Consider the following 25,135-nt stretch of genomic DNA (forward strand, 5'->3'; position numbering starts at 1 on the left):
ATTAATGTGATCCATCCCTTCCCTAACCTCTACACACACACAAACTTTGTAGCTCCCATGAATTGTCATTAAAATCATCTCTTTATTAACAACGGTTTACAAGAAGTTTCACAGAAACATCACTCTTTCTTTTCATTAGACTCAGCGTAACAAAAGTGTACAGAACAATTTTCAATGATCCCTTGATAAATGGTTTAAAAAAGAAGAAAGCATCAACATAATTCAATTTACAACTGACACACTTTTTCCCCATGGTACAGTGAAACGCTAGCTTGTTCAATAAAGGCCTACAAATGACATCTTCCCCAAATGTCCTTTGAGAGGAAGACAAAATGTTTCTAAAGTAAGAGTTTAAGGATATCTAGTTTTAATGTGCATCCAAAAAAAAAAAAAAATGTCCAGTGACTCATCTGACAATAACTGCTAATGATTTTAGAAATGATCAGTTATTTTCATGAACTGTCAGCGTTACTGGTCTTTATATATAAAACATCGAAGACTTTGGATATGTGGACCAAATTTGTATGGCTTAATCTTAAAGTTTTATGGTATTAAAGTGCCCAAATTATTTATCTTTTAGAACAGTACATTCTGAAGATGAAAACAAACTCACATGAGATTGAAAAAAGAAATGTACAAAATGTCATCAAGAAACACACTAATGCTTTCTGTGATGGGAGTGGACCAGCTGATAGGACACAATCACACATTTTTATTTGAGCATGCCTATGAGCATGAAAACAGACTCATGGATAATTAACCATGTTAAACCAGTCACAGGGGTTAACAAGAACTACACCCTTATGAAAGATTCCTCCGAATGCAAGCAATACCAACAAGTTTTGAAAACCCACGCTTTGTAGATCAAATAATAATAGTACAGTGTTTTCAATGTAAATATGACTACAACCAAGCTATGGCATTTCAGAATAATTAAAAAAAAAAGTTCCCCTTTGGAAGTACAGTGAATCTCAAAACACCTGACCAGAACATGGCCAAGAAATATTTTACCACAAAATTTGCATTGTTACTATTTTCATGACAACATAAAAAAGGCTAACCTCATTCATACAGTAATGACAATATAAGAACCACCACTAAGAATGGAGAGAAAGAGAGAGAGAGTTAGTTAAATATATTTTTAATAATACTAGATTAACTCAATTTGTAAATGTTGGGGTAAAATGTGACCTGGATATGTTTTTGTGAGATTCTGAGATTCACCCAGTAAGGTCTTCCATCCCTTCCCTAACCTGTAACAACAAATCACATAAATTTACATCATTAAAATATTAAACGTCTACTTTGGGGGAGGCATGACAAAAATATCCTTAAAACATTACAAAATGCAAGTAAAAGGTTTCTTGTTCAATGAAGGGCAGAAAATGCAAAGATTCTCACAATTTCTAAATCAAGAAAAAGAAATGACACATATAGTCTCTAGTTACCACCAATTTGTTAGCAAAAACAATAATAAAAAATTAAAGAGATGCTACTAATAATAATAATGTAGTTAAGAACCATTTCTGATATTTCACTCAAAATCATCAGTGATTGCTGATGAAAACTTTGTTCGACATCTAACAAGCAGAACTCGTTCGCTCATCCACATTTTGGGGTCTCTGAAAATATCCACACAAAATGATCTAAACACCTTGAACACTAATATCTTATGGTAATTTCATATAATATACATACTTTTGAGAGCTATGGGTACAAAAAGGGAATCTCTAGCTACCCCTTTGTTTAAAAAAAAAAAAAAGTGCAATCCGACACCCCAGTCCCTTCTTTCCAGCACAACTCCGATTGTGGATAACCTTCAGCTGCGTACCGTCACAACTCCCAACTGTCTGTCCAGCAGAAATCTGCTCCAGTTAATGCATCATCCTAGTATTGATTGCCTGACGCAAACATTTAGGAAAGTGAGAAATATTAAAAACAGGAAGAAAAAATGTGATGCAAGCAGGTCACTGAGCCCTTCCTCCTCTGAGCTCATTAAGTCTCGTCTTAAAGTAGACAATTTTACGAGTTTCTGTACATGTGGATGGGCAGAACGGACAGAGCGGCATCAGTCGAGGAGGTGTTTTCGAGAGCCCATTCGTGAGCGATTGGAGCGCCGAATGTCAAACTTTGAGTCTTTGCACCTCTGGCAGATGTACGTCTCGGGAACGTTGGACTTGCGGATTTTGGCACATGAGAGGTGGATCCAGGTGTTGCATTGGTTGCATTCGATCATTGCCCTCCCGGCGAACGGCTTCATGCAGAAACATGTCACTAGGTCCCAGGAGTCATCATCTGCAAAGAGAAAGACGGTAAATAAACATCTTCTGAAGAAAACAAGACCTGTGACATTTCAAATCTCAACTCTCGTTTAATTCGTAATTCTGAGAGAAAAAAAAAAAGTTATAAACTCTAGATTGCGAGAAAACTGTCATAACTGTGAGATCGCAATTACTTTATAATTTATATACACACACACCGGCCACTTTATTAGGTACACCTGTTCAATTGCTTGGTAACACAAATCGCTAATAAGCCCATCACATGGCAGCAACTTTTCACACACAACCATCTCTAGGGTTTACAGAGAATGGTCAGAAAAAGAGAAAATATCCAGTGAGCAGCAGTTGTGTGGACGAAAATGCCTTGTTGATGTCAGAGGAGAATGGGCAGACTGGTTAGAGATGATAGAAAGGCAACAGTAACTAATAACCACTCGTTACAACCAAGATATGCAGAATGCCATCTCTGAACGCACAACACGTCGAACCCTGAAGCAGATGGGTTACAGCAGAAGAAGACCACACCGGGTTGGACAACAGAAGATTGGAAAAATGTTGCCTTGTCTGATGAGTCTCGATTTCTGCTGCTTACATTTAGATGGTAGGGTCAGAATTTGGCGTAAAGAACATGAAAGTATGGATCCATCCTGCCTTGTCTCAAAGGTTCAGGCTGGTGGTGATGGTGTTATGGTTTGGGGGAAATTTCTTGGCACACTTTGGGCCCCTCAGTACCAAATGAGCATTGTTTAAACACCACAGCCAAACTAAATATTGTTACTGACCATGTCCATCTCTTTATGACTACAGTGTATCCATCTTCTGATGGTTACTTCCAGCAGGATAATGCAACATGTCACAAAGCTCAAATCATCTCAGACATGACCATGAGTTCACTTTACTCAAATGGCCTCCACAGTCACCAGATCTCAATCCAATAGAGCAGCTTTGGGATGTGTCGTATCATGGATGTGCAGCTGACAAATCAGCAGCAACCGCGTGAAGCCATCATGTCAACATGGACAGAAATCTCTGAGGAATGTTTCCAACACCTTGTTGAATCTATGCCATGAAGAATTAAGGCAGTTCTGAAGGTAAAAGGGGGTCCAAGCAGGTATTAGCAAGGTTTACCTAATAAAGTGGCCAGTGAGTATATAGTTATATTTTATGGCCAAACTTTAAAACTTTACAGAAAAGTTGCAGCTGGTAACACCTTCACCACTGGTATGGCCGTCTGTTTCTGTCAATGGTAAAAAAAAAAAAAAAAAAAAAAAATCCATGCCAAGACTCTTTGCAGATGATTGCTCCTATGACTATTTCATATTTTAGACTTTTTTATAATACACAATTGCAACTTTAAATCTTGCACTTCTGAGAAAAATGTCAAGATGTAAACTAACCCTTGCGCAAAAAAGTCAGAATAATACGATAAAAAGTCAAAATTTCCTTTATTCTAATTGTCTGAAGAAAACAGAACTGTGAGATATCAACTCACAATTGCATTTACCTCATAATTCTAATTTAAGAAAAGTTCACAATCACAATTACTTTATTATTATTTTTAGAATTATTATTTTATGTCATGGCAGAAACAAGCTTCCAGACAAAACAGCTTGACTAATCAAATTTACAGAAAAGTTTGCTCCAGCTGTTAAACAGTTCAAATTCAAGGACTTTGACTTTATAATACGCAACTTTATCTCTCACAATTCTGGGAAAAATTGCAAGATTTGTAATTGTAAACTGTGCAAAAAAGGTCAAACTTGTGAGATAAAAAAAAAAAAGTTGCAATTACCTTTATTATTTTTATTCAGTGGCAGTAACAATCTTTCATACACTCATCGAGGGCAAAAACGTAACTTCTCCGTTAACATATTTGGGCCTGAAACATCCTGCTTACCTGAATCCACCATGATGTCCTCATCATCCCCCGATCCGTCCTCATCTCTAAACACCACCTGTTTGCCCTGACGGACTACAGTCCTTTTACCAGAAAAACCTTCGACCTTCAAGACTTCTGCCTCTTCTTCCAGTTTTAAGGGTTTCTCGACATCCTCTGACTTTGGACTTAAACTTTTAGAACCGTTCCAGCAAGGACGGCAAACATCAGACTCCTCTTTGCACGTTGCAGTACACGGTGAAATCAAGGCAGGTTTTGAACTTGGGCCAGTGTGCATAGGGTGGCTGCTACCCATGCAATAAGTGGGTACAGGGATGCTGAGGTAATCTTCTGGTTCTTCTTTGATGGTACATCCATAAGTAGGAATCTCACCTTCCGCACTAGGAGGAGAAAATGGGGCGAAAGAACTCAAATCCTCATCCTTGCTTTTCCTCAACAACTTCTTCTTCTTTTTCACTTTATCTGCCTTTGTTCGACCCTCGAGAAGAAGACCTGCTGATTTCGGATGCTTCTGAGGCTTGGAATCCTCGCTCGCGGGTCTCTGGAATCCAGCAAAGCTCTTGCGGTTTTTGGGTGGGGGCTCATCCGGAGACGAGAGGCTGCAGCCCAGCCTCTGGTTCTCCCATCCGTCGCTGTCTGCAGTGCTGCCGGTGCTGTTGGGAGGACTAGAGCTGTTCCTCATGTGCGCCTCCTGTGGACGGCAATTGAAAACACTGATTTAATCACCATTTCACTGAATTTCTTGAATTAAGGCAACGGTCTGAGGTCTGAAGATGAACAAACAGCGACCGAATAACTTCACCTCATGTTTCAAGAAGACTTATGGTGAAATTAATAAATGGAAAATCATCCACACCCACGAACCCTGCTGGTTATATTGCAATATTTATAATGATAAGAAATGCAGACCACACTGGTGCAAGATGAAAATGCCTACTTACAATAAATGAAGGAACATTTCACATTTTGCAGTATGATAAAGTTTACATAGAAAATACAGTGCCTTGAATCATTAATAAGTGCGTTGAATAAAGGTACAGTATAAAATAAAAAAAAATACATTTTGGGTGTCTGATAAAGGCTAAAATGTAAGAACATGTAATAATGAAAATTGGCAGAAATCGTTTATTAGATCAATGAAAAGTTCAGTAACAGGGAGCACTAAGCACCAAACAGTTAACTGAATCACCAATTAAAAAACAATTATCAATATATAAAGAACATAAACACCAGCACAATGACTGGTGGTAAAAAAAAGGGACTATCATAAACCAGGGTAAGAGAAGCAAAGTGCAAAGCAAAGCTCTCGTAGAGTCACTCCTAAAATTACGAGCTACCACCTAATAGAAAAAAAGACTGGTCCTTGGAAATGCAGGCATTTGCACACTGAAACCGCTCTCTGTAAAAAAAAAAAAAAAAATAGGCACACAAATGTCAGGTTTATGAACTTCCACTGTATGTACAGAGAACTTAAAACTTCCCCCTCATTTTCTGTCAAACCATAATCAGATTTTTGGTCACAAATAATGAAAAGCATGGGCTCACAGGCCCATCTCTTTCTACCCTTACTTTTGTTTATACCCTCATTTATTGTTTGTTTCCTTTTAATTAAAGCCATCATTATTTTTGCGCTATGTCTCCTTTGTGCTGAGAAGCCTGCGGAAACAAAGCAAGTAGTAAGCAAATAAATAATAATGTAAGACTGATTTAGAGGAATAACATAATAGGGGTGTAACGGTACGCAAAAATCACAGTTCGGTACGTACCTCGGTTTTAAAGTCACGGTTCGGTTCATTTTCGGTACAGTAAGGGAAAGAAATGCAAACATTAAACTGCAGGTTGTTTATTACAATAAACTTTTTATAACAATTTTTTACACTTAAAAAAAAATACTTTTTAATAAAATATATATAAAATAAAAAAAAGAATAAGAAATAAAATACTGCTGCAAAGTTCTCCTCTAAATAAAATACTCTCAGTCTCAAACCAATATCATATAATAAAATATAATGAAAAATATAAATAAATAACTATGATTACAGTGCACCATTACCAATCCCAGCTTGTAGGCCTGCTCATATTTAAAAAATATATATAACTTTTCCAAAGTGTAAAGTGTTTAAATGCCGACGGGAGCTGCGTTTGAATTACAATAATTTTTTGCCTAGTTGTAGTGATGTTCACACTCGCGTGTAGGGGTGCGCTGATCGAGATTGGCCGATTGTTAATGCGCATCTCTTCAGTAAAGCCGGTTCTGAAGATGCACAAATAAACGCTGAAAATTAATGTGGATTTGCGCATCTTCTCAGTTAACAATGGCTCTGTGTAGTGACAGCGGCTCTATGTGAAATCACGCACCTGATGGAAATTACCGCTGATTAGAGAACCGGCTTTACTGACGAGTTGAGCATAACGATCGGCCGATCTCGATCGGTGCACCCCTAGCGTGATGCCTTTTGAAAACCTTAGGCCGGTGACACACTGGCACATAGCACCTGTCAAACATAGTCTATTTTACCGTCAATATTGTTGACGTTGTCCTTTATCAGTAGGCTTTATATTTATGCTCAAAATGAAGTATAGATATTGTTGTCGTGAAGACAAGATCCTGGTCTATTGCGCCATCGCCGCGTCAGGCACGATTCTGGTGTGTAAAGACACAGAAAACGCGAAGCAGAAGTCATGCAACTGACACGCAGCAGAAACGCCACACTACGCAGCCAATGTGTCACCGGCCTTAGAATCAGCTGCAGGGTGGGATTTGCGCTGAACGCGGAGACTTCCGCCACTTAATATGTTCGTTTAAAAATACGAAAATGTACCTATGTTCCGCACACAAAATATTGCATTCGGTACACACGTGCACCGTAATGAAACGGTCCGGTACGAATACACGTACCGTTACACCCCTACTACATAATGATCTTTCTGAAAACAGACTCTATATAAAATGAAAGGATGTGAAAACACATAATATTAAATCACAATCTGTTCCAAAACATAGTGAGCTGCCTAAATAGACATTTTAGACAAAAGGCTTCTGTCGATGTGAACTGTTCCGAGAATAAGATCGTTTTACAACGAAGGCGTCCCCAGAATGCAATGTAACAAGCGCAAAGAAAATTCTATGAAAATGGCAGACCAAAAGCCTACAGTGGGATATTTCTATTAGATATTGCCTACTTCCAATCATAAAGTTTCTGGACGTGAAATGCTGATATGTAAACCAAATGCACAACTGCACCAAAAAATAAATTAAAAAAATATGCAGAATAGCAAAACCATTATTTGATCTGAAATTGTTTTATAATTAATTAACTTCACACAGATACTGAACTGAATCAACACTGAACTAACTTGAGCTCAATAATGACACTATTGTCTTTTTGGAATTTGCTGAATTTGCCTCACATTTAATGACATTTCTATCAATTATGTTAACTTCCAGTAAAGCACCTTTGAAACAATCTGCAGTGTATACAGTGCTATATAAATAAAGTTGACATATATATATATATATATATATATATATATATATATATATATATATATATATATATATATATATATAGGGTAAAATAGTAAGTTTTGGGTACCAAATAATAGGTGCAGAGGAATGATGATATTCAACTATATTTGAGAGTTGAGTGTCCCATGGACTGTTTGTTAGCAGACAGGTTGTTTCCTTCGAAGGCAGCACCCTATGTAGACAACACACTGGGTTTTGGAACATTTGGGGCTGCAACAGTTTCCTCGAGTTAGCCTAAATCCAATTTGATCCATTAAGGGGAAGACCTGTTACTGAAATGTTTGTGGATGCACACACACTGCTGTTGTGAAGAATGGCACTTAGAGACAAAGTCTGGGATGAGAATGGAGGAGACTGGAGTGGCCCTCTTACCCTGGGAGGGAGGGCTGAGGTTTTTTTGGAGGGGGGGATGTCTCTCAGCGGCCATGACATAAGAGCAACCACCATTTCTGTGGATCAAACAAGAGCATCAGCAGCAAAGCAGCTCATAAGAGGTGTGCCATGTACACCCAATGCACACTGCCATGGATAGGAACCTCTGGAGGACAAAGTGTCAGATCGTTGAATGATCTTGAGGAAAGCAAGGCCACTTCACCCTGCAACACTGACAGCACTTTCTATCAAATGTACAAGCACAGTGAGTAGCATTTTTACCACAATCACCTCTCAGTTACATAACAAAGACAAGATCATACTCACCTCCTGTGGATAAGGAATATAACCGGCATATGCGAGCACAAAAGTGCAGAACTTGTTGAAATCTTCCACTGTCCGTTTCCGCTTAAATGTTGAACTGTAGCCCTGCAATAAAAATCAATAGTGACTATTTTTATCTATTTAGTGCCTTGAGTTTAAAAGGTTAAATCAGTGTATCATTCTTGTGAAAATGATTAAAGCAACTTTAACATTTGATTGTTGAATTCTGCCTGGTCATTTTAAATCAAGCTTAAAGTATTAAAATGTAAACTATGGAACAAATCTAATCAGGATTACATTACATTCTGCACCACTTAAGTCACCAAATGGATTAAAAAAACAACAACAAAAAAACAAAAAAAACAAACAGTGACTGCTTTCAAACAGGTAGTCCCAGCCCTAGCACATGCCATTGGTTGAGTCACTGTTGTTATCCTGGGTTGGTCACAATGCTCAAACAAACACAGTCATGGTTTGAGAGCATTACAGAGTTTTAAGTGATTATAGGAGAATCAACACAGAGCAATTTACTTTTTGTCTCTGCATATAGAGTTTAACAGTCGGGTTCTAGAAGTTAAAACCCCATTCATTTTTATTTATTTTTTTCCATAGGGAAACTGATTTTCACCAATAACTTAAAAAAAAACACCAATCACATAATCGAATCAAATGCCGAAATAATAATTCTATATTCAAAATCATTCTTTAAATCAACAGTTTTATAATTCTCCATAGATATTCCACTCGTTTGCTCATTTATTATATATTTATATATATATATATATATATATATATATATATTTTTTTTTTTTTACCATTTGTGTATGTGAAAAAAAAGTACTTATATATAATTATCTTCTAAATCTCTAGCCTCTGCTTTACTTTACAAACCGGAGTGGAGGAGTAAAGCAATGTCCGCGCTTGCGCAGTCGCGCACTGGCTCTGTCAAATGTGCAAATAAATGTTCGACATAATATATAATAACTGGGTACAAAATTAAAAAAAATGTTTTACCTGTGTGTCAAATGGACAAGTCGTCGAGCTGTTGTCCATTTCTAAAACGAAAAGAAAAATCTGTTTTAGTTCACGATCACATTATCTAAGTTACCACATTCTACTCTCATAATGGCAGATATAACACACACACACACACGCGCACACATACATTTGATATATATATATATATATATATATATATATATATATATATATATATATATATATATATGCGCAAACTACAATTAAATAGTCACTGTTTCTTGTTTTGATGCATATTGTACATTATACTAGTTACGATACCATATTAGTTAAACCAAACAGTCATTCAAAAACATTAGAACAGCTGTTCAGTTCAATCAGTCCTTACATAGAATAACCAAGTCAAACAAATTAAAGTTTTAAAAAGGGATTTATGAGATTAAATAAAGCATAGAATCACGTCACGTATCTCCACACCTAAACAAACTGCAAAGACACATATAACTCTTCTGACTACTTTATATATTCATTTTCATATACGTGACTTAACTTCAGTAAAAGGTTCATTATGTTTCCAGATCAATTTATTAATGAAACCACGATTTTTGATAGGCAGTCCACGAGCTCTGTTAGCCTGCTAGCCACTAACGTTACAGACTTGATCTATTCTGTTTAATAACACTATATCATTCATAACACATCAATATCCGTGACTACACAACTAAATCGAACTGTAATGTCTTTAAACAAAATGTATCCACTTTTTTTTCATCCCCTGCAGGAACTTGCTAATTGGCTAGCCGTCACGCTAACATCGTTATGACTGTGTTTTATTCACGTTTACCTGCAGCTGAAACACAGATGGTAGACCACTCGACGGTAAAAAGGCAGATAGTTATCCTGGATCGAAAAACAGGCGATGACAGTGGCAGGACAGATTGAGAACAGTGATGATATGTCCGAATGTGATGAAGATGTGATGGGTGGTGAAACCCAGACAGACAGATCTGCTCATCTGCCAAAATAAAAGTCCTGATCGCATTCATAAGGATTGTCCATCTATTGGTCAGTTTACAGGCCAGAAATATGATACACACGTAAAAAGTGTATTATACACTTAGAGATGCATTAGATAAATAAATAAATAAATAAATATTCCAACCGTATGACATTTATTTTAAACAAATAAAGCACAAATACACTTTTCAAACAAAATAAATATAAGAGCAAAAATCAAAATTCAAAAAAATTTTTGTTATGCTGGTTGAAAGTCTCTTCCCATCTCGACAGCAATCACTAAGTTAAGTGGTCTACATGTATTTATATGTATTTATAGGTATAGGGTCTGTGTAAGGCATAGGATCCCCTGTTCTGAGGACTATGATAAACATGTCCTACCTGCCTGTCAACATATGTATTTGCATGCTCCATTACACAATTGCAGACCAAATGAGAATGGAAGGCGTTATTATTATTATTATATTATGCATTCAACCCTCCACCAACTCCGTTTCTCATTGTGTCACTGGTTAGCCTCTGTTCTGCCTGTGCAAGTTCATGTGTTTTGGGGGAGGTGTGGCTTTGGAGAGTAATTTGCAGGGAGGGTGGAAACTTATGCATTCAAAGCTAGCTTGCTATTGATTGCTAGCCTCTCTGAAATCACCTACCCTACCTTCAAATTCAACAAATGTGTAACATTCTATTACTTAATATGTCCTCTATAATTTTAGGTATCCTTCTCTGACCCGTCTTGGCATTGAGTATAAACATTCATGACAAATTGTCACATCTATCCCTGTTTTACCCTCATAAGTGTTTTCACCTTGGGAGAATGTAATTGTGACCCTGAATGACAAAACCAGTCTTAGGATTGCATGGGTATATTTTTAGCAATAGCCAAAAGTACATTGTATGGGTGTCAAAACTATTGTCAAAATAAAAAAAATTTTGCACTCTAAGATTACAGATATTTAAATAGTTGCATATCGGCCACATGTTGTCCTATCCTAACAAACCATAGATCTTAATAAATTTGTTGAAAAATGCTTAACAATGCAGAAAATTAGGTGTATAAATTTATATGATAATCCAATCAACCTGCAGGGTGGCGCTTTTAATATGTATATATATATTTTAATTAATTTTTAAAATGTAATTAAAAGTTAAAATTAAATTTATGCATTTAGCAGACGCTCTTATCCAAAGCGACTTGCAGTGCATTCAGGCTATAATAACATTGTTACAATAAGCACTATGTAAATAAGAGATTCATTGTGCAGTGTAGAGATTTATCGACTTCACGGAACTTTGTGAGATCACGAAGAACTTGAGTGACAGTGTTTTAGCCTGATAAATGTCACCGTCCCGTATACGGGACGCCTAAATTTACTTAAATATATTACAATTATATCCTAATCTAATCATGACAAACTATATATCGTTGGAAAGGTCTAAGACTCCTAAATAGATATTTGACCACGTTTTGTTGTTAAAAAATTATGAAGGAACAGTAAAAAATTAATTTATAAAAAGAGTGCACCTCAAAACATATACATCATAACTGGAGTTCTGACCTTTGTTACAAAAAATCTATTCCGCTTCCTTTTTCCCTATCACATATTTTAGTAATCATCATCAATTATATATCATTTGAAAGCTTATATACTCCAAATTCATCTTATGAAAACCATTTTGAAATCGAACACTGCGTTACCATGGAAATCGTACTTTAAAATCTTTTAGCGTGGTCCTCCCCCTTAGTGGGAGGGGTCATATTCCAAATATATTACGGTCTTTTAGAATCAAAACTTTTCATAATCTTGACAATATACATATCGTTGGAAAGGTCTGAGTCTCAAGATTCCATATTTGGTGGTTATTTTGTCATAGACATAATATTGAGAGAGAAATTGATACATTTGTGACAAACAAATGCATCCAAAAAATTCAATGGAGTTTCAATGGCCCCCGGTGGCTTTTTGTGGTATAACGCCTAAACAAAATTGCATATGAACCTACATTTTTTTCATATCAACTTCAAATTTGGAACACAACTTATTTAGACATATGGCTTTAATTTTATAGCAATTTTGGATTAAAACATATTTTATTAAATATTTATTTTATATAAAATATAATACAAATAAAATAATAAACGTATTTACAGTAAATTTAAACTTCTATAACTTGTTTATGCTTTCATTTTTTAAAATGATTTCACTTCTGCAATAATCTGCAGATTGTCTTCTTTAAAAAGAGACCAACCTTTGGTCTGTATTCAAAAGCGTTTATGATTTATAAAAATTTAAGTGTGAATAGTGTACTTCCACGTCTATGTTCAAAAATGGGGGTGACAGTTAAAAGGTTAGTGATTATAAAGGGAGCAAGCTTTGCGCACTTTCTTGGCTATAATCTCCTCCACTTATACTAAATGAGGTAATGGTGTAAACAGTAATAAAGAAATCGTAGGAAACTAAGAAGTTATTTTCATGGTGAAAAGTAGCAGTTAACCCTTTCGAGTCGATTAACACATATATGCGTTTTGAGTCATTTTCTCCTGATAACCCCGAAAAGAACTTAAATTACACTCTCAGTTTTAATCGTACAGATTAGAGCAATACATCAATCGAATCCGTAAAGGGTCTAGTTTTTTTGGATACAGACATAATAACAAAACACCTTTGTGCACTTATAAAATAAAGATAGAATGAAGTTTCAATAAAAATATACAATACTATACCATTCAAAAGCTTGATGTAAATAATATAAATGTGACAAATAGAGATAACTCTAGCAAATGTAAAAACAATGCAGTTCTTTCGATTTATTCCCCCTAAAAAAACCTGAAAAATATTATCAGCTCTTTTCAACATTAATAATAATAATAATAATGATGATGATAATAAATGGGGTTTATTTGGTAGAAAATAAGATTGTTAAAAGGATTTCTGAAGGATTGTGTGACTGAAGGATGCCAAAAAATTTGTTTGAAAGTCAGCTTTGATTGTTCCTAATAAACTGTTTAACTGCTCCCCCAAGTGGATATTAAATTATGTTGTGGGATAATTAAATATATTCTTAATGAACTACAAACATAAAATTATATACTTTTATTTTGTTCTCACATTCTTTCTTGTAAGTCCTCCCTCAGAGTGGCACAGTTGAATGAGAGGCTCATTATGCAGCTCATTATGCAGGCCTTTGTCTTCTCAGGTGTAAATCACAATGATATTCATGATAGTTGACGCCTACTCGCATATGACTTTTACCAACAAAAAGTGTTTTAGAAAATTTAAATCAATATATTGTTTTCTGTGAATGAGTAAACAAGATGATTTTCACATCATTCAGAAAGAAAAATTCTAGGCTACAAGCTCCAGTTCTCAACTTTTCCGGCAACCAATTTTATGTATGTGTTTTATTGCCTTATTCAAGTGATTTAACGTTTTTTGTTTTTCACTAACCATACATAACATTTTTTTTTTCTCAAAAATACAATCATGTACATGCATGCATTTCACATATTATAGCCCAGTTTGTGCTGATTACAGTAATATTAGACTTTACCCATTTAGATATTTATAAGAAACTGAAAAAAGCACAAATGTCAGGGCATGACAAAACTTCTCAAGGCCCCAAAAATACCCTTAGACTCCAGAGGGTTAATTTAACAATCAACGCTTTTGACAGGGTTTGCATAAAATCGCGCGCACACACACATGTGCTGTGCAAACAATAGATTATGGATGTTATGTTTATGGAGCAACAGCTAAAACCCATTTATTGAAGTTAGATAGAGTTAGTAATAAAGCATTGAGGATCTGTGCAGGTGTAATGAGATCAACACCAATTAAAGCAATCCAGGTTGAGTTAGGAGAAGTGCCCTCAGACCTGAGAAGAGATAAACTCATGCTTACATACTGGAGTCGCTTAAGTGGATGTGGGTTTGCAAACCATGCTAAGAGCATTATTCAAGAATGTTGGGAGTATAGTTCTTTTAAAGGTAATGGTTTTGGATGGGTAATAAAGACTAAATCAGAGGAATATAGAGTAAATAATATATGGTTTAACTCCCCTACACCTATCAGTAATATCCCTATTTGGTTATTTCCAAGAACTGAGATAGACTTAAATATATTGGAATTAAAAAATTAATGGGAAGAGAGTAGGAAAGGACATTTGGCAAGTCAGTACATAAGGAACAAATATTACACTTATTTAGATATGTATACAGACGGATCTAAAGATGAAGAGGACAAGGTAGGGATAGGAATATATATACCAACAAAGAATATAAGCATTGGGAAAAGATTACCCGATCAGGCATCAGTGTACACGGCAGAGATGATGGCGATTATTGTAGGACTGCAGTGGGTTGAGGAAGTAAAACCAGACAGAGTGGTGTGTTGTGTTGACTCTGTAGCAGCTCTTTATAGTATTCAAAATATGAAATCTAATAGAGAAGATCTAATGCTAGAAATTCAACAAAGTTTATTTAGATTACAGAGACTACGGATAGATATGAGATTCTGCTGGGTACCTGCCCACACAGGTGTACAAGGGAATGAGGGAGCAGACAATATAGCAAAAAAATCAACTAAGATGAACAATGTCATAAATATACCTCTTGGAAAAGGAGAAGCTAAGGCGATAATTAAAAAAAAAAAATGTTAAAGAAATGGCAGGATAGGTGGGATGTGGATAAAAGTGGAAGGAAATATTACAGCTTGCAAAAATCTATTAATGCTCAGGGTGTGAATAGAAGTAACAGAAGAGAGGAGAGTGTTTTAACCAGGCTAAGGTTTGATCACACAGGGTTAAATAAAACACTGTTTTTAATGGGCAAAAGTCCATCAGATGAATGTTTGGAATGTAGGTCCAAGGAAGATGTAGAACATGTATTGCTATATTGTAAGAAAGATGAGAGGATGAGGCTAAAACAAAAGATAAGTCAGACAGGAAGGAAGTGGAACCTTGAAGGTTTATTAGGCACAACAGGAGATGGGGTAAAGGATACACAGAAAGCAGTTATACAATATCTAAAAAATATAGGGATATACAATAGGATATAGATTTTTTTTTTTTTTTTTGATATAAAGTAGTACCAATGGATATAGCTCATGTTACATACTCTGATACAGTAGGTGGCGGTATGCACCTTTAAAAGTCATGGTTGCAATCTGCCAAAAAAATGAAAAGAAGAAGAAGAAGAACATGTGCTGTGCAGAATTGTCAGCGGTGAATACAGCTGCTGATGCAGGAAGACTCATGTGCTTTATTCTGCAGAGTTCAGATTACAGGAAGCTCCCTCCCACCACCAAACGCATTCTCGACTCAGAGACAGACTCAGAGCTACTCCTTTCACTGTAAGTACAATTTATATAACGTGTTGCTTTTTTATTTGTTCTGTGTTCTGTGATGCATTTACTTTATGTGTGCGCAAAGAGCTCATCCTTGCGCTAAACAGATGTACAGCAAGAAACACGAGTCAGCTCATTGAAAAGGGCTAAGCTAGAGCTACAGGACAATCAGTCCAGAATGAAATAAACCATACGACAGCATTTTTGTACTAACTTATAATTCATGTTAATACGTCTAGGGAGCAATGTCAGCTTTGGCATTGCATTGATAATGAATTTTAATTTATGCATACTTTCGTTAATGAACATCCTGAAAGAAGTAAACAAGAGTAAACCCTCGAGTTCTGCAGCAGAACCCGGAAATGGAATCGATCTCTGACGTATCATGCAGTGTTGGGAGTAACTCATTACAAAAGTAATGCATTAACAGATAGCCAACGTTTTGCTGTAACGCAGGCAGTGTAAGCCATTACTAATTAATTTACAGTTAAGTTATATTTTAACTCGGTACATGTTCAGTAATTCTTGCGTTTCAACACACTTTTAGCCCAAAATGTAAAAAAAAAAATGCAGCAAATAAGTTAGATTTCCTGTTCGTGATCAGTCAATAGCTGCGTGTGGTGTCCAAGTTTGGAAATAAAGACTACACGGCTCGCACTGGCCAGTGGAAAAGCAGCTAATGAGTGAAGATGCCAGAAGCCATTCGCGAGATGGACGTGTGCGCATCTTGTCATTTTGCATTTGCATATGCTATTAGAATTTGTTTTGTCTAATATAAATAAACCCAAGCTATTTACAGGTATGGCAATATAATCACTTTACCTCTACCATACTTGTAACAGACTTGGATCGTTTGTGATTCTGGCTGTCATCCTTTCTTGCACTGTCTTGAGCCTTTGCTTTGCCAATTAGCTATATTGTTAGTAACCTGGATAGCCCACAGTCTTATCACATATCACACCATATTGCCCTCTACTAGATGTAAAATGCTCTGCAGTACATTTTGTCATTTAAGTTCTACTTTTGTATTTATTTGGTGAAAGTAACTCAAAAGTATCACAGGAGTCAGGTAACGCATTAACTCTGAGACAGTAATATTGTAAGGCAAGGAATTACGTTTAAATGACAGTAACAAGTAATCTATAATGTATTACCATTTAGAAGTAACACACAACACTGGACATATGCAAGATAAAAAGGACTGCTGGTACAAAGCTTTGGCAATGAACAGTTTGTTATGTTATTAGTTAAAAGGGCCACTGTTTACACTATTTTATCTGGTTTATTTCAGACATCTCTCAGATTCAACAAAATGCCTGGAAACCTCTTAAAAAATCCGAATGGAGACGGTAAATCGACATTTACACTACTATTCAAAAGGACGAATGTGTTTAAAAAAAAAAAAAATCATATTTATATTTACATTTAGCAGACACTTTTATCCAAAGCGACTTACAAATGCTAAGCTAGAGAGAGGGTCAAATAAAAATGGAAGAGATGAGTTTTTAGTCGATTCTTGAAGATGGCTAAGGACTCAGCTGCTCGGATTGAGTTGGGCAGGTCTTTCCACCAGGGGGGAACATTTCATTTAAAAGTAAAAAAAAAAGTGACTGTGCTTCTTTGGGATGGCAAAATCAAGCGACGTTCACTTGCAGAATGCAAGCTTCTAGAGGGCACATAAGTCTGAAGTAGTGAATTTTAGTGAATTAATTGTAATTGTAAAAGATTGATAGAACTGGCTGGAAGACCTGCCAAGAGGGCATTGCAATATAGTCCAACCTGGACAGAACAAGAGCTTGAACAAGGAGTTCAAGTTCAACATGTTCTGAAAGAAAGGGCTTGATCTTGATGTTGAAAGAAGCCAATCTGCAGGACTGGACAGTTTTAGCAATGTGGTCTGAGAAAGTCAGCTGATCATCAATCATAACTCCAATCACAACTTGATTAGCAAATATGCATAAAAGTAATCAAAAGTGACATTAAAAGTCATTTGTAATGTTAATGGTGTTTATTTCACAAACTTTTGAACAGCAGTGTACTATATATATAATAATAATAATACACACATATATATATATATATATATATATTTTAATTCTCCATCACAATTTTAGGTTTTAGATTCAGGGTAAATAACTAATCTAGCTCTCTAATTACTAACACAATTTTCTAATAAATGTGGCACTGTTTAAAACTGCTTATGCTTTTATATTAGAAGTCACTTTAGGTAATGAGCATCTGCTAACCATTGATTACCAGATTCCACTGTCCACCCTCAGAAAGATGGGCATCTCTGGAACTGCAATCCTGTGGTTTAAGTTCTACCTCTCAGATAGATCCTTCAGGGGTGTCTTGGAGAGGGGAAGTTTCTAAGTCACAACTTCTTGCTACTGGGGTTCCTCAAGGCTCAGTGCTTGGACCACTTCTCTTCTTATTAGGACCTTATTAGGATTTGTCATTCAGAAGCATGGCTTTTCCAAACACTGCTGTGCTGATGACACTCAAATCTACTTCTCATTCCAACCAGATGATCCGATGGTAGCTGCTCGCATTGCATCATGTCTGAGTGACACTTCTAGCTGGATGAATGACCATAAGCTCAACCTTACTAAGACAGATCCCATAATTTATTCACGACCACTCTATACTGCTGGGTTCATCAACCATAACTTTTTTCCAGTACACCCGGAAACCTAGGAGTTGTGATGAATCATCAGCTTCACAGACCATATTGCTACAACGACCCAGTCCTGCAGATTTGCCTTATACAACATTAGGAAGATTGGATCCTTCCTATCAGAGCAAGCTACCCAACTTCTTCTCAAGCTCTTGTTCTCTCCAGACTGGACTATTGTACTGCTTTTCTGGCGGGCCTTCCTGCATGTACTATCCAGCCTCTACAACTGATCCAGAATGCAGCAGCGAGAATGGTCTTCAATTAGCCAAAAATAAGCTCACATTACTCCTCTCCTCATCAGGTTACACTGTCTACCAGTAGCAGCTCGCATCAAATTCAAGGTACTGATGCTTGCCTACAAGACGAACACTGGCACGGCACCAATATACCCACACTCACTAGTTCAAATTTATGTGCCCTCCAGAAGCTTGCGTTCTGCAAGGGAATGACACATTGTGGTGCCATCCCAACGAGGTTTAAAATCACTCTCATGGACCTTTTCCTGGACTGTGCCCACTGCCCAGCTGGTGGAATGACCTCCCAATCTCAATTCAAACAGCCGAGTCTAAACTCATTTAAAAAAAAAAAAAAAAAACATCTAAAGACTCATCTTTTTTGCCAGCATTTGATTAACTAATACTAGCACTTACCTTTTCTGGTCTATCCTATTTTTGGAGAAAAAAAAAACAACAAAAAAAAACCTCAGCTACGGGTTCTGTGCTAGACTAACAGAGACTTGTCATGGCACTTGTATAATGTTGCTGTTCTCTCATTGGTCTGATTGCTTTTATTGTTCTCATTTGTAAGTCGCTTTGGATAAAAGCGTCTGCTAAATGATTAAATGTAAATGCATTTTTGAAAGTAAAGTAATTCCATAGTTAATATGTAGTTAAGTCAACTGCATGCATAACACAAAATAAAACAAAAAATACTGTTTAGATCAGTGGTAGGCAAGTTCGGTCATAGAGAGCCGCAGTCCTGCACAGTTCAGCTTCAACCATGAAAAAAAAAAAAACTTACCTGCCTGTAGCTTAGTAATCCTGAAGACATTGATGAGCTTGTTCAGGTGTGTTTGATTAGGGTTGAAGGGGAAATCTGTAGGTCTGCGGCTCTCTAGGACCGAACTTGCCTACCCCTGATTTAGACGAAGTAGTAGTTAAAGATGAACTATATTGCCATTACATCAGCTCTCCTTTTGTTAAATAAAATGACTAGATCAGTAAAGTGCACCACATGAATACATGGAAAACTTGTATCTTCACCAGAGAATTTGGAACATTGGGAGCTGACAGAGAATGGAGGCGATCAATGGGGGACAGGCGACATGCCGGAGGACAGTGGACACACTTTCAATAACGAATCAATCACTAAATACTTCTGCACCTCTTTTAAGTAAGGGAATAAATAGTAGCCTGAACAGATGAGGTTGGGGAAAATAAGGCTGTTTTTTTTTTTTTTAAGAACTTGTTGAAAAAGGATCATTGTCTCTGTCTTTCACACTCCCTGCTTGTGTTTTAACATGTCTTCATTCATCATTTGTATATCTCTGTATTTCAGTGTCTATTTCTGCTCTGTTCCAGGCTGTGTATAAAGAGACAAGTGATTGACCTGCTGGCAGAGGGTTACGACCCTGAAAATTTAGATATAATACAGCCAGCGGTAAATGTGGAGGACTGGTAAGCCTTGATGATATGGACTTAATGGCACAAGTTTTGTTTCATCACGTTGTACATTCAGTCATTTCTTTTGAATGTAGGTTCTCTAGCCGAACAGACTGTGGATGTATTTATATGCTCACTGTGACTCTGCTTGATGAACACCTAGAGGTCATAGAAGAATTTAAGCCAGAGGAAGTGACCATTGACCCTAATTGTGATGAATGCTCTTGGAAAAAGGTATGGGTGCAGTATCCAGTCCAGTTTTGTATAACACACCGACTTAACCTTTAACCCTAAACAGCCTATTGTATCATATTTGCAAGGTATCTAAATGATCAAAACTGAAAAATCTGTTGTACATGCTTTTAGTATAATTGTAAAAACAACCAACTTCAGGTCTTGATTCACATCTATTTGCTTTCAAAGCTTTTTGAAAAAGTGAACAAAAACTTTTTATTGTTAGTAATATTTAAAGATGAGCACTTATAGGAAAGAAGCAACTTCAGGTTTGCTTGATTATCCATACACATATAATTAGAAAAATCATGTTAAAATGTGAGTTTCAAATAGGATCATCAGGTTTTAAAGGATGATTGTTCTCTCAATCGTCATTGTATTGCAATGCATTCTATGTTTTGAAAACGTATTTGATCATAAAACTAAGTATTTAAATATCATCTTAAAAATACATATTTGGAGGGTTAGATTGACAACTGATATTTATAAGCATTTTATGTAGAATAAAAAAAATATTTAGACTGTAGTACTTTTACAAATACAAGTTGTTCTGAAGGTCCAGAATTTATCAAAAGTTGAGCATTTTTTTAATAAAACTGCTGTCATATTCAACATTGCTGTTTTTAAAGCAGCGGTAGGGAACTTTTGACGCTCTAGCGGTTAATAAACAGAACTGCTTGCGTCTTGCGGAAGAACATCGTAGCCGGAACTACTTCTCTCTGTTTATGTCTATGAAGAATCACAAAGGTACTGGGTTACTCCGCCGCGGTACCCCCGAAGCAATCTAAAATAGTCAGAATATAAACACTTATTATAGGTGCACCCTAGTGATTCAGGACAAGCTAAAAACACGGTTTGGAAAATGGATTCATTGTGTTCTCGCTTATTATATAAATTTTTCTACATTTTGAACACAAACAAAGTTACGGACCGCAGCTCTGATTGGTTGATTTCTTACTGGGAGCAGTCTGTAACTGCAACTGGCAATAGGACACTGGGAGGAGCCAGAGGAGCTTGATTTTTTTCACAGATTATCTGTCTCATATTCTACTGTCAGGACATAATGACAGGTTTAATAAATATGTAAAAAATATATTTTTATAAAAGTTCCCTACTGTAGCTTCAAGTCACTTATTTGTATGGTAGAAAACAAAATAATCTTAAAACACAATTAAGACTTTAGAAACTCTTAGAAAACAGAATTAGTTTGAGTTTACATGTGCTAACTTTGAGTAGTCAACAGAGTGCTCAAAAAATCTATAGAAAATAAAACGTTTTATTACATCAGAAATTCTATGGTAATATAAAGATGTTTAAGACACTAAATGTCCCTATGGACAAAGCTGGCAGCCTTATTTCTAATATTAAAATATGTTGTACCAGAAAACCTTTGAGGTTGTTGAAGAAAAATGAAAAAGCACCATAACATAAAATGTTTTGATCAGAGCAACTGAGAAAAACTTGCAACGCACAGCTAAAATCTTGCAAGATGACTTAATGTAAAGTGGAAAAACATTTCAATACAGAGTATAAGAAGAACACTTGACAAGTATGGCCTTCATGTTGGGGCCATATGTTCGTTGTCACTCCCGACCAAGAAGAATGTAAAAGGTGGATCTGAACCTGTGGAGTTCTAGAAGAATGATTTAAGTGATGTGACCAAATTTTACATTTTTGGACCACTGGATTAGCAGTATATTTGGTATAAAGAAGGCCAAACTTACAAGCAGAAGAATGCAATATCCATGGTCAAACGTGCACCCCAGTTTTGTTATGGGGTGCTCTGCTGTTGGAGGACATGGAAAACTGTATGAAGTACATCATAGATTCTTTGTACAGTACAGGTGCTTCTCAACAAATTAGAATGTCATGGAAAAGTTAATTTATTTCAGTAATTCAACTCAAATTGTTATACTCATGCATGAAATAAGACTGAAGTAGTTTACATCTTTGGTTCTTTTATTTGTGATGATTTTCACTCACATTTAACAAAAACCCACCAATTCAACAAATTATAATATGGTGACCGGCCAATCAGCTAATCAACTCAAAACACCAGCAAAAGTTTCCTGAGCCTTCAAAATGGTCTCTCAGTTTGGTTCACTAGGCTACACAATCATGGGGAAGACTGCTGATGTGACAACTGTCCAGAAGACAATCATTGACACACTTCACAAGGAGGGTAAGCCACAAAAATTAATAGCCAAAGAAGCTGGCTGTTCACAGAGTGCTGTATCCAAGCAAGTTAACAGAAAGTTGAGTGAAAAAAAAAAAGTGTGGAAGAAAAAGGTGCACAACAAACAGAGAGAACGGCAGACTTATGAGGATTGTCAAGCAAAATCAGTTCAAGAATTTGAGTGAACTTCATAAGGAATAGACTGAGGCTGGGATCAAGGCATCAAGAGCCACCACACACAGAAGTGTCAAGGAATTTGCTGAACCACAGACAACGGCAGTTGGGCTAAGGAGAAGAAGAACTGGACTGTTGCACAGTTATCCAAAATTCTCTGTTTAGATGAGTGCAAGTTTTGTATTTCATTTGGAAACTAAGTTCCTAGAGTCTGGAGGAAGGGTGGAGAAGCTCATAGCCCAAGTTGTTTGAAGGCCAGTGTTAAGTTTCCACAGTCTGTGGTGATTTGGGGTGCATTGTCATCTGCTGGTGTTGGTCCATTGTGTTTTTTTAAAAACCAATGTCACTGGACCCGTTTACCAAGAAATTTTGGAGCACTTCAAGCTTCCTTCTGCTGACCAGCTTTATAAAGATTTGGCACCTGCCCACTCTGCCAAAAGCACCAAAAGTTGGTTAAATGACCATGGTGTTGGCGTGCTTGACTGGCCAGCAAACTCACCAGACCTGAACCCCAGAGAGAATCTATGGGCTGTTGTCAAGAGGAAAATGAGAAACAAGAGACCAAAAAATGCAGGTGAGCTGAAGGCCACTGTCAAAGAAACCTGGGCTTCCAGACCACCTCAGCACTGCCACAAACTGATCACCTCCATACCACGCTGAATTGAGGCAGTAATTAAAGCTAAAGGAGTCCCTACCAAGTATTGAATACATGTACAGTAAATGAACATACTTTCCAGAAGGCCAACAATTCACTAAAAAGTTTTTATTTTATTTTATTGGTCTTATGAAGTATTCTAATTTGTTGAGATGGTGAATTGGTGGTTTTTTTTTTTTTTTTTTTTTTTTATGTGAGCCAAAGTCATCACAATTAAAAGTACAAAAACTTAGACTACTTTAGTCTGTGTGCACTGAATTTATTTAATACAAGTTTCACAATTTGAATTAAATTACTGAAATGAATTAACTTTTCCAAACATTCTAATTTATTGAAAAGCACCTGTATCAGGCCATGTTGGCAAGAATTGTGATGCCTTCAGTGCAGAGACTGAAGCTTGATTTGACTTTCCTTTAGAACAGTAATACAAAGTATAGATCCAAATCTACCATTAATGCTTGTTTGATGAATCCGTCATAGACTGTTCTTGAGTGGCCTGTTCAGTCTAAGGATTTATATTGCATTAAAAATATCCGGAGTAATTTGAAAAAAAGCAGTGGTAATGTGAAAAACAAAGACTATCAGTGATCTGGAAGCTTTTTCAAGCAAAGAATGAGCCAAGATTGCAGCAGACAGGTGACAGAAGCTCTAAAGAACTCTCAGAGTTTATTGGAGGTTATAAAGAACAAAAGATTTGCACCAAATTTGACTTTTGGGGGTTTCTTAATTTGGTACATGAATGATTCATCCATTTTATTTTCTAAGAATTACTCGCGTGCATTGATGATATTTTTCTTATAGTTTACTGATTCCTTTGTTGAATTGTTGTCATAAAATGTTCGACAGCGAAATGACTTGCAGGTCAAGGGTGATGAATAAGTTTTATTGCAGCATTGTGTGTGTCAAGTTTTACAGATGAAGAACTTAATAGCGAAATAAAAATCTATTGCTGTCAAACGATTAATCGCATAATATTGTGTGTACTGTACATATTAAACACTTACAGTATATACTTTGAAAATGTATTTACATGCCTATAATCATATTCATATAATTTATTCAACATATAAATATATTAAATGTAGAAACATAAAAAAAAAAATCTGAAATGTATACATGCATCTGTGTGTATTTAAATATACATAATAAATATATAGAGTACACGAATGTATATTATGTAAACAAATACTTTTTGGGGGGATGCGATTAATTGTTTGACAGCACTAAAAACCAACAAACAAAAGAGATGCAAACTGCTATCTCAGTTTTGGTCATTGAAACTTGTACTTCTGTTATAGGTGAGCCACACTTTCACAGATTATGGTCCGGGCCTTCGCTTCATCGCTTTCCAACACGGCGGTAAAGACACCAAGTATTGGAAGGGCCGGTATGGAGTGAGAGTGACTGGAAGCTCTGTTACATTAGATATCTAAACAAAATCATAATTATTTAAAAAAGAACAGATGTATTTTCTCGCAGCTTGCTTTTAGTTTTGCACATACAGATCTAGGTGTAATAGTAATTGTTACATTAACAATGCACTTCTAATGAAGTTTCTATATGCAATAGATCTTCAGTTAGCATAATTTCCTTATGTGTAATGCTGTACAAATATGTCTGTATCATGCACACTTAAAAATAAATGAAGTGACAAAACATGATCCGTTTTAGACTTTCCTTCATCAAACAATATATTGCATTTATATTTTTGCACCAAAACATTTGCTCTTCTGTGATTGTCCTTTTTCGTCTGACTGCAAGCGAACTTGTTCAGGTTAAATGAAGACTGTATTTGAACTACCATTCAGAAGTTAAGG

The 25,135-nt window shown here is 36.2% G+C and overlaps 2 protein-coding genes across 6 annotated transcripts; one reads left to right on the top strand and one right to left on the bottom strand.

Moving 5' to 3' along the window:
- Nucleotides 1-62: 62 nt before the first annotated feature.
- LOC127967858 (PHD finger protein 13) lies at nucleotides 63-10,401 on the bottom strand. 4 transcript variants are annotated; one of them, XM_052568606.1, is made up of 5 exons: nucleotides 10,227-10,401; nucleotides 9,419-9,459; nucleotides 8,408-8,509; nucleotides 4,180-4,870; nucleotides 63-2,295 (listed from the first exon to the last, which is right to left on the bottom strand). In XM_052568606.1, the coding sequence occupies exons 2-5, from the start codon at nucleotides 9,455-9,457 to the stop codon at nucleotides 2,069-2,071; spliced, it is 1,059 nt and encodes a 352-aa protein (XP_052424566.1). In that variant the 5' UTR covers nucleotides 9,458-9,459; nucleotides 10,227-10,401; the 3' UTR covers nucleotides 63-2,068. The 4 variants fall into 4 exon arrangements, with proteins under 4 accessions (XP_052424566.1, XP_052424569.1, XP_052424568.1 ...); XM_052568609.1 differs by lacking the exon at nucleotides 10,227-10,401 and adding an exon at nucleotides 8,081-8,157 and having other exon boundaries at nucleotides 9,419-9,458; XM_052568608.1 differs by lacking the exons at nucleotides 9,419-9,459; nucleotides 10,227-10,401 and adding an exon at nucleotides 8,081-8,246.
- A 5,187-nt stretch (nucleotides 10,402-15,588) lies between these two features.
- LOC127967859 (F-box only protein 2) lies at nucleotides 15,589-24,979 on the top strand. Of its 2 annotated transcripts, XM_052568611.1 has the most exons (6): nucleotides 15,589-15,747; nucleotides 17,033-17,090; nucleotides 19,684-19,810; nucleotides 19,999-20,094; nucleotides 20,175-20,313; nucleotides 24,617-24,979. In XM_052568611.1, the coding sequence occupies exons 2-6, from the start codon at nucleotides 17,054-17,056 to the stop codon at nucleotides 24,749-24,751; spliced, it is 534 nt and encodes a 177-aa protein (XP_052424571.1). In that variant the 5' UTR covers nucleotides 15,589-15,747; nucleotides 17,033-17,053; the 3' UTR covers nucleotides 24,752-24,979. The 2 variants fall into 2 exon arrangements, with proteins under 2 accessions (XP_052424571.1, XP_052424570.1); XM_052568610.1 differs by lacking the exon at nucleotides 19,684-19,810.
- Nucleotides 24,980-25,135: the final 156 nt, after the last annotated feature.

Source organism: Carassius gibelio, chromosome B11 (assembly GCF_023724105.1).
Source record: "Carassius gibelio isolate Cgi1373 ecotype wild population from Czech Republic chromosome B11, carGib1.2-hapl.c, whole genome shotgun sequence".
Lineage (NCBI taxonomy): Eukaryota > Metazoa > Chordata > Actinopteri > Cypriniformes > Cyprinidae > Carassius > Carassius gibelio.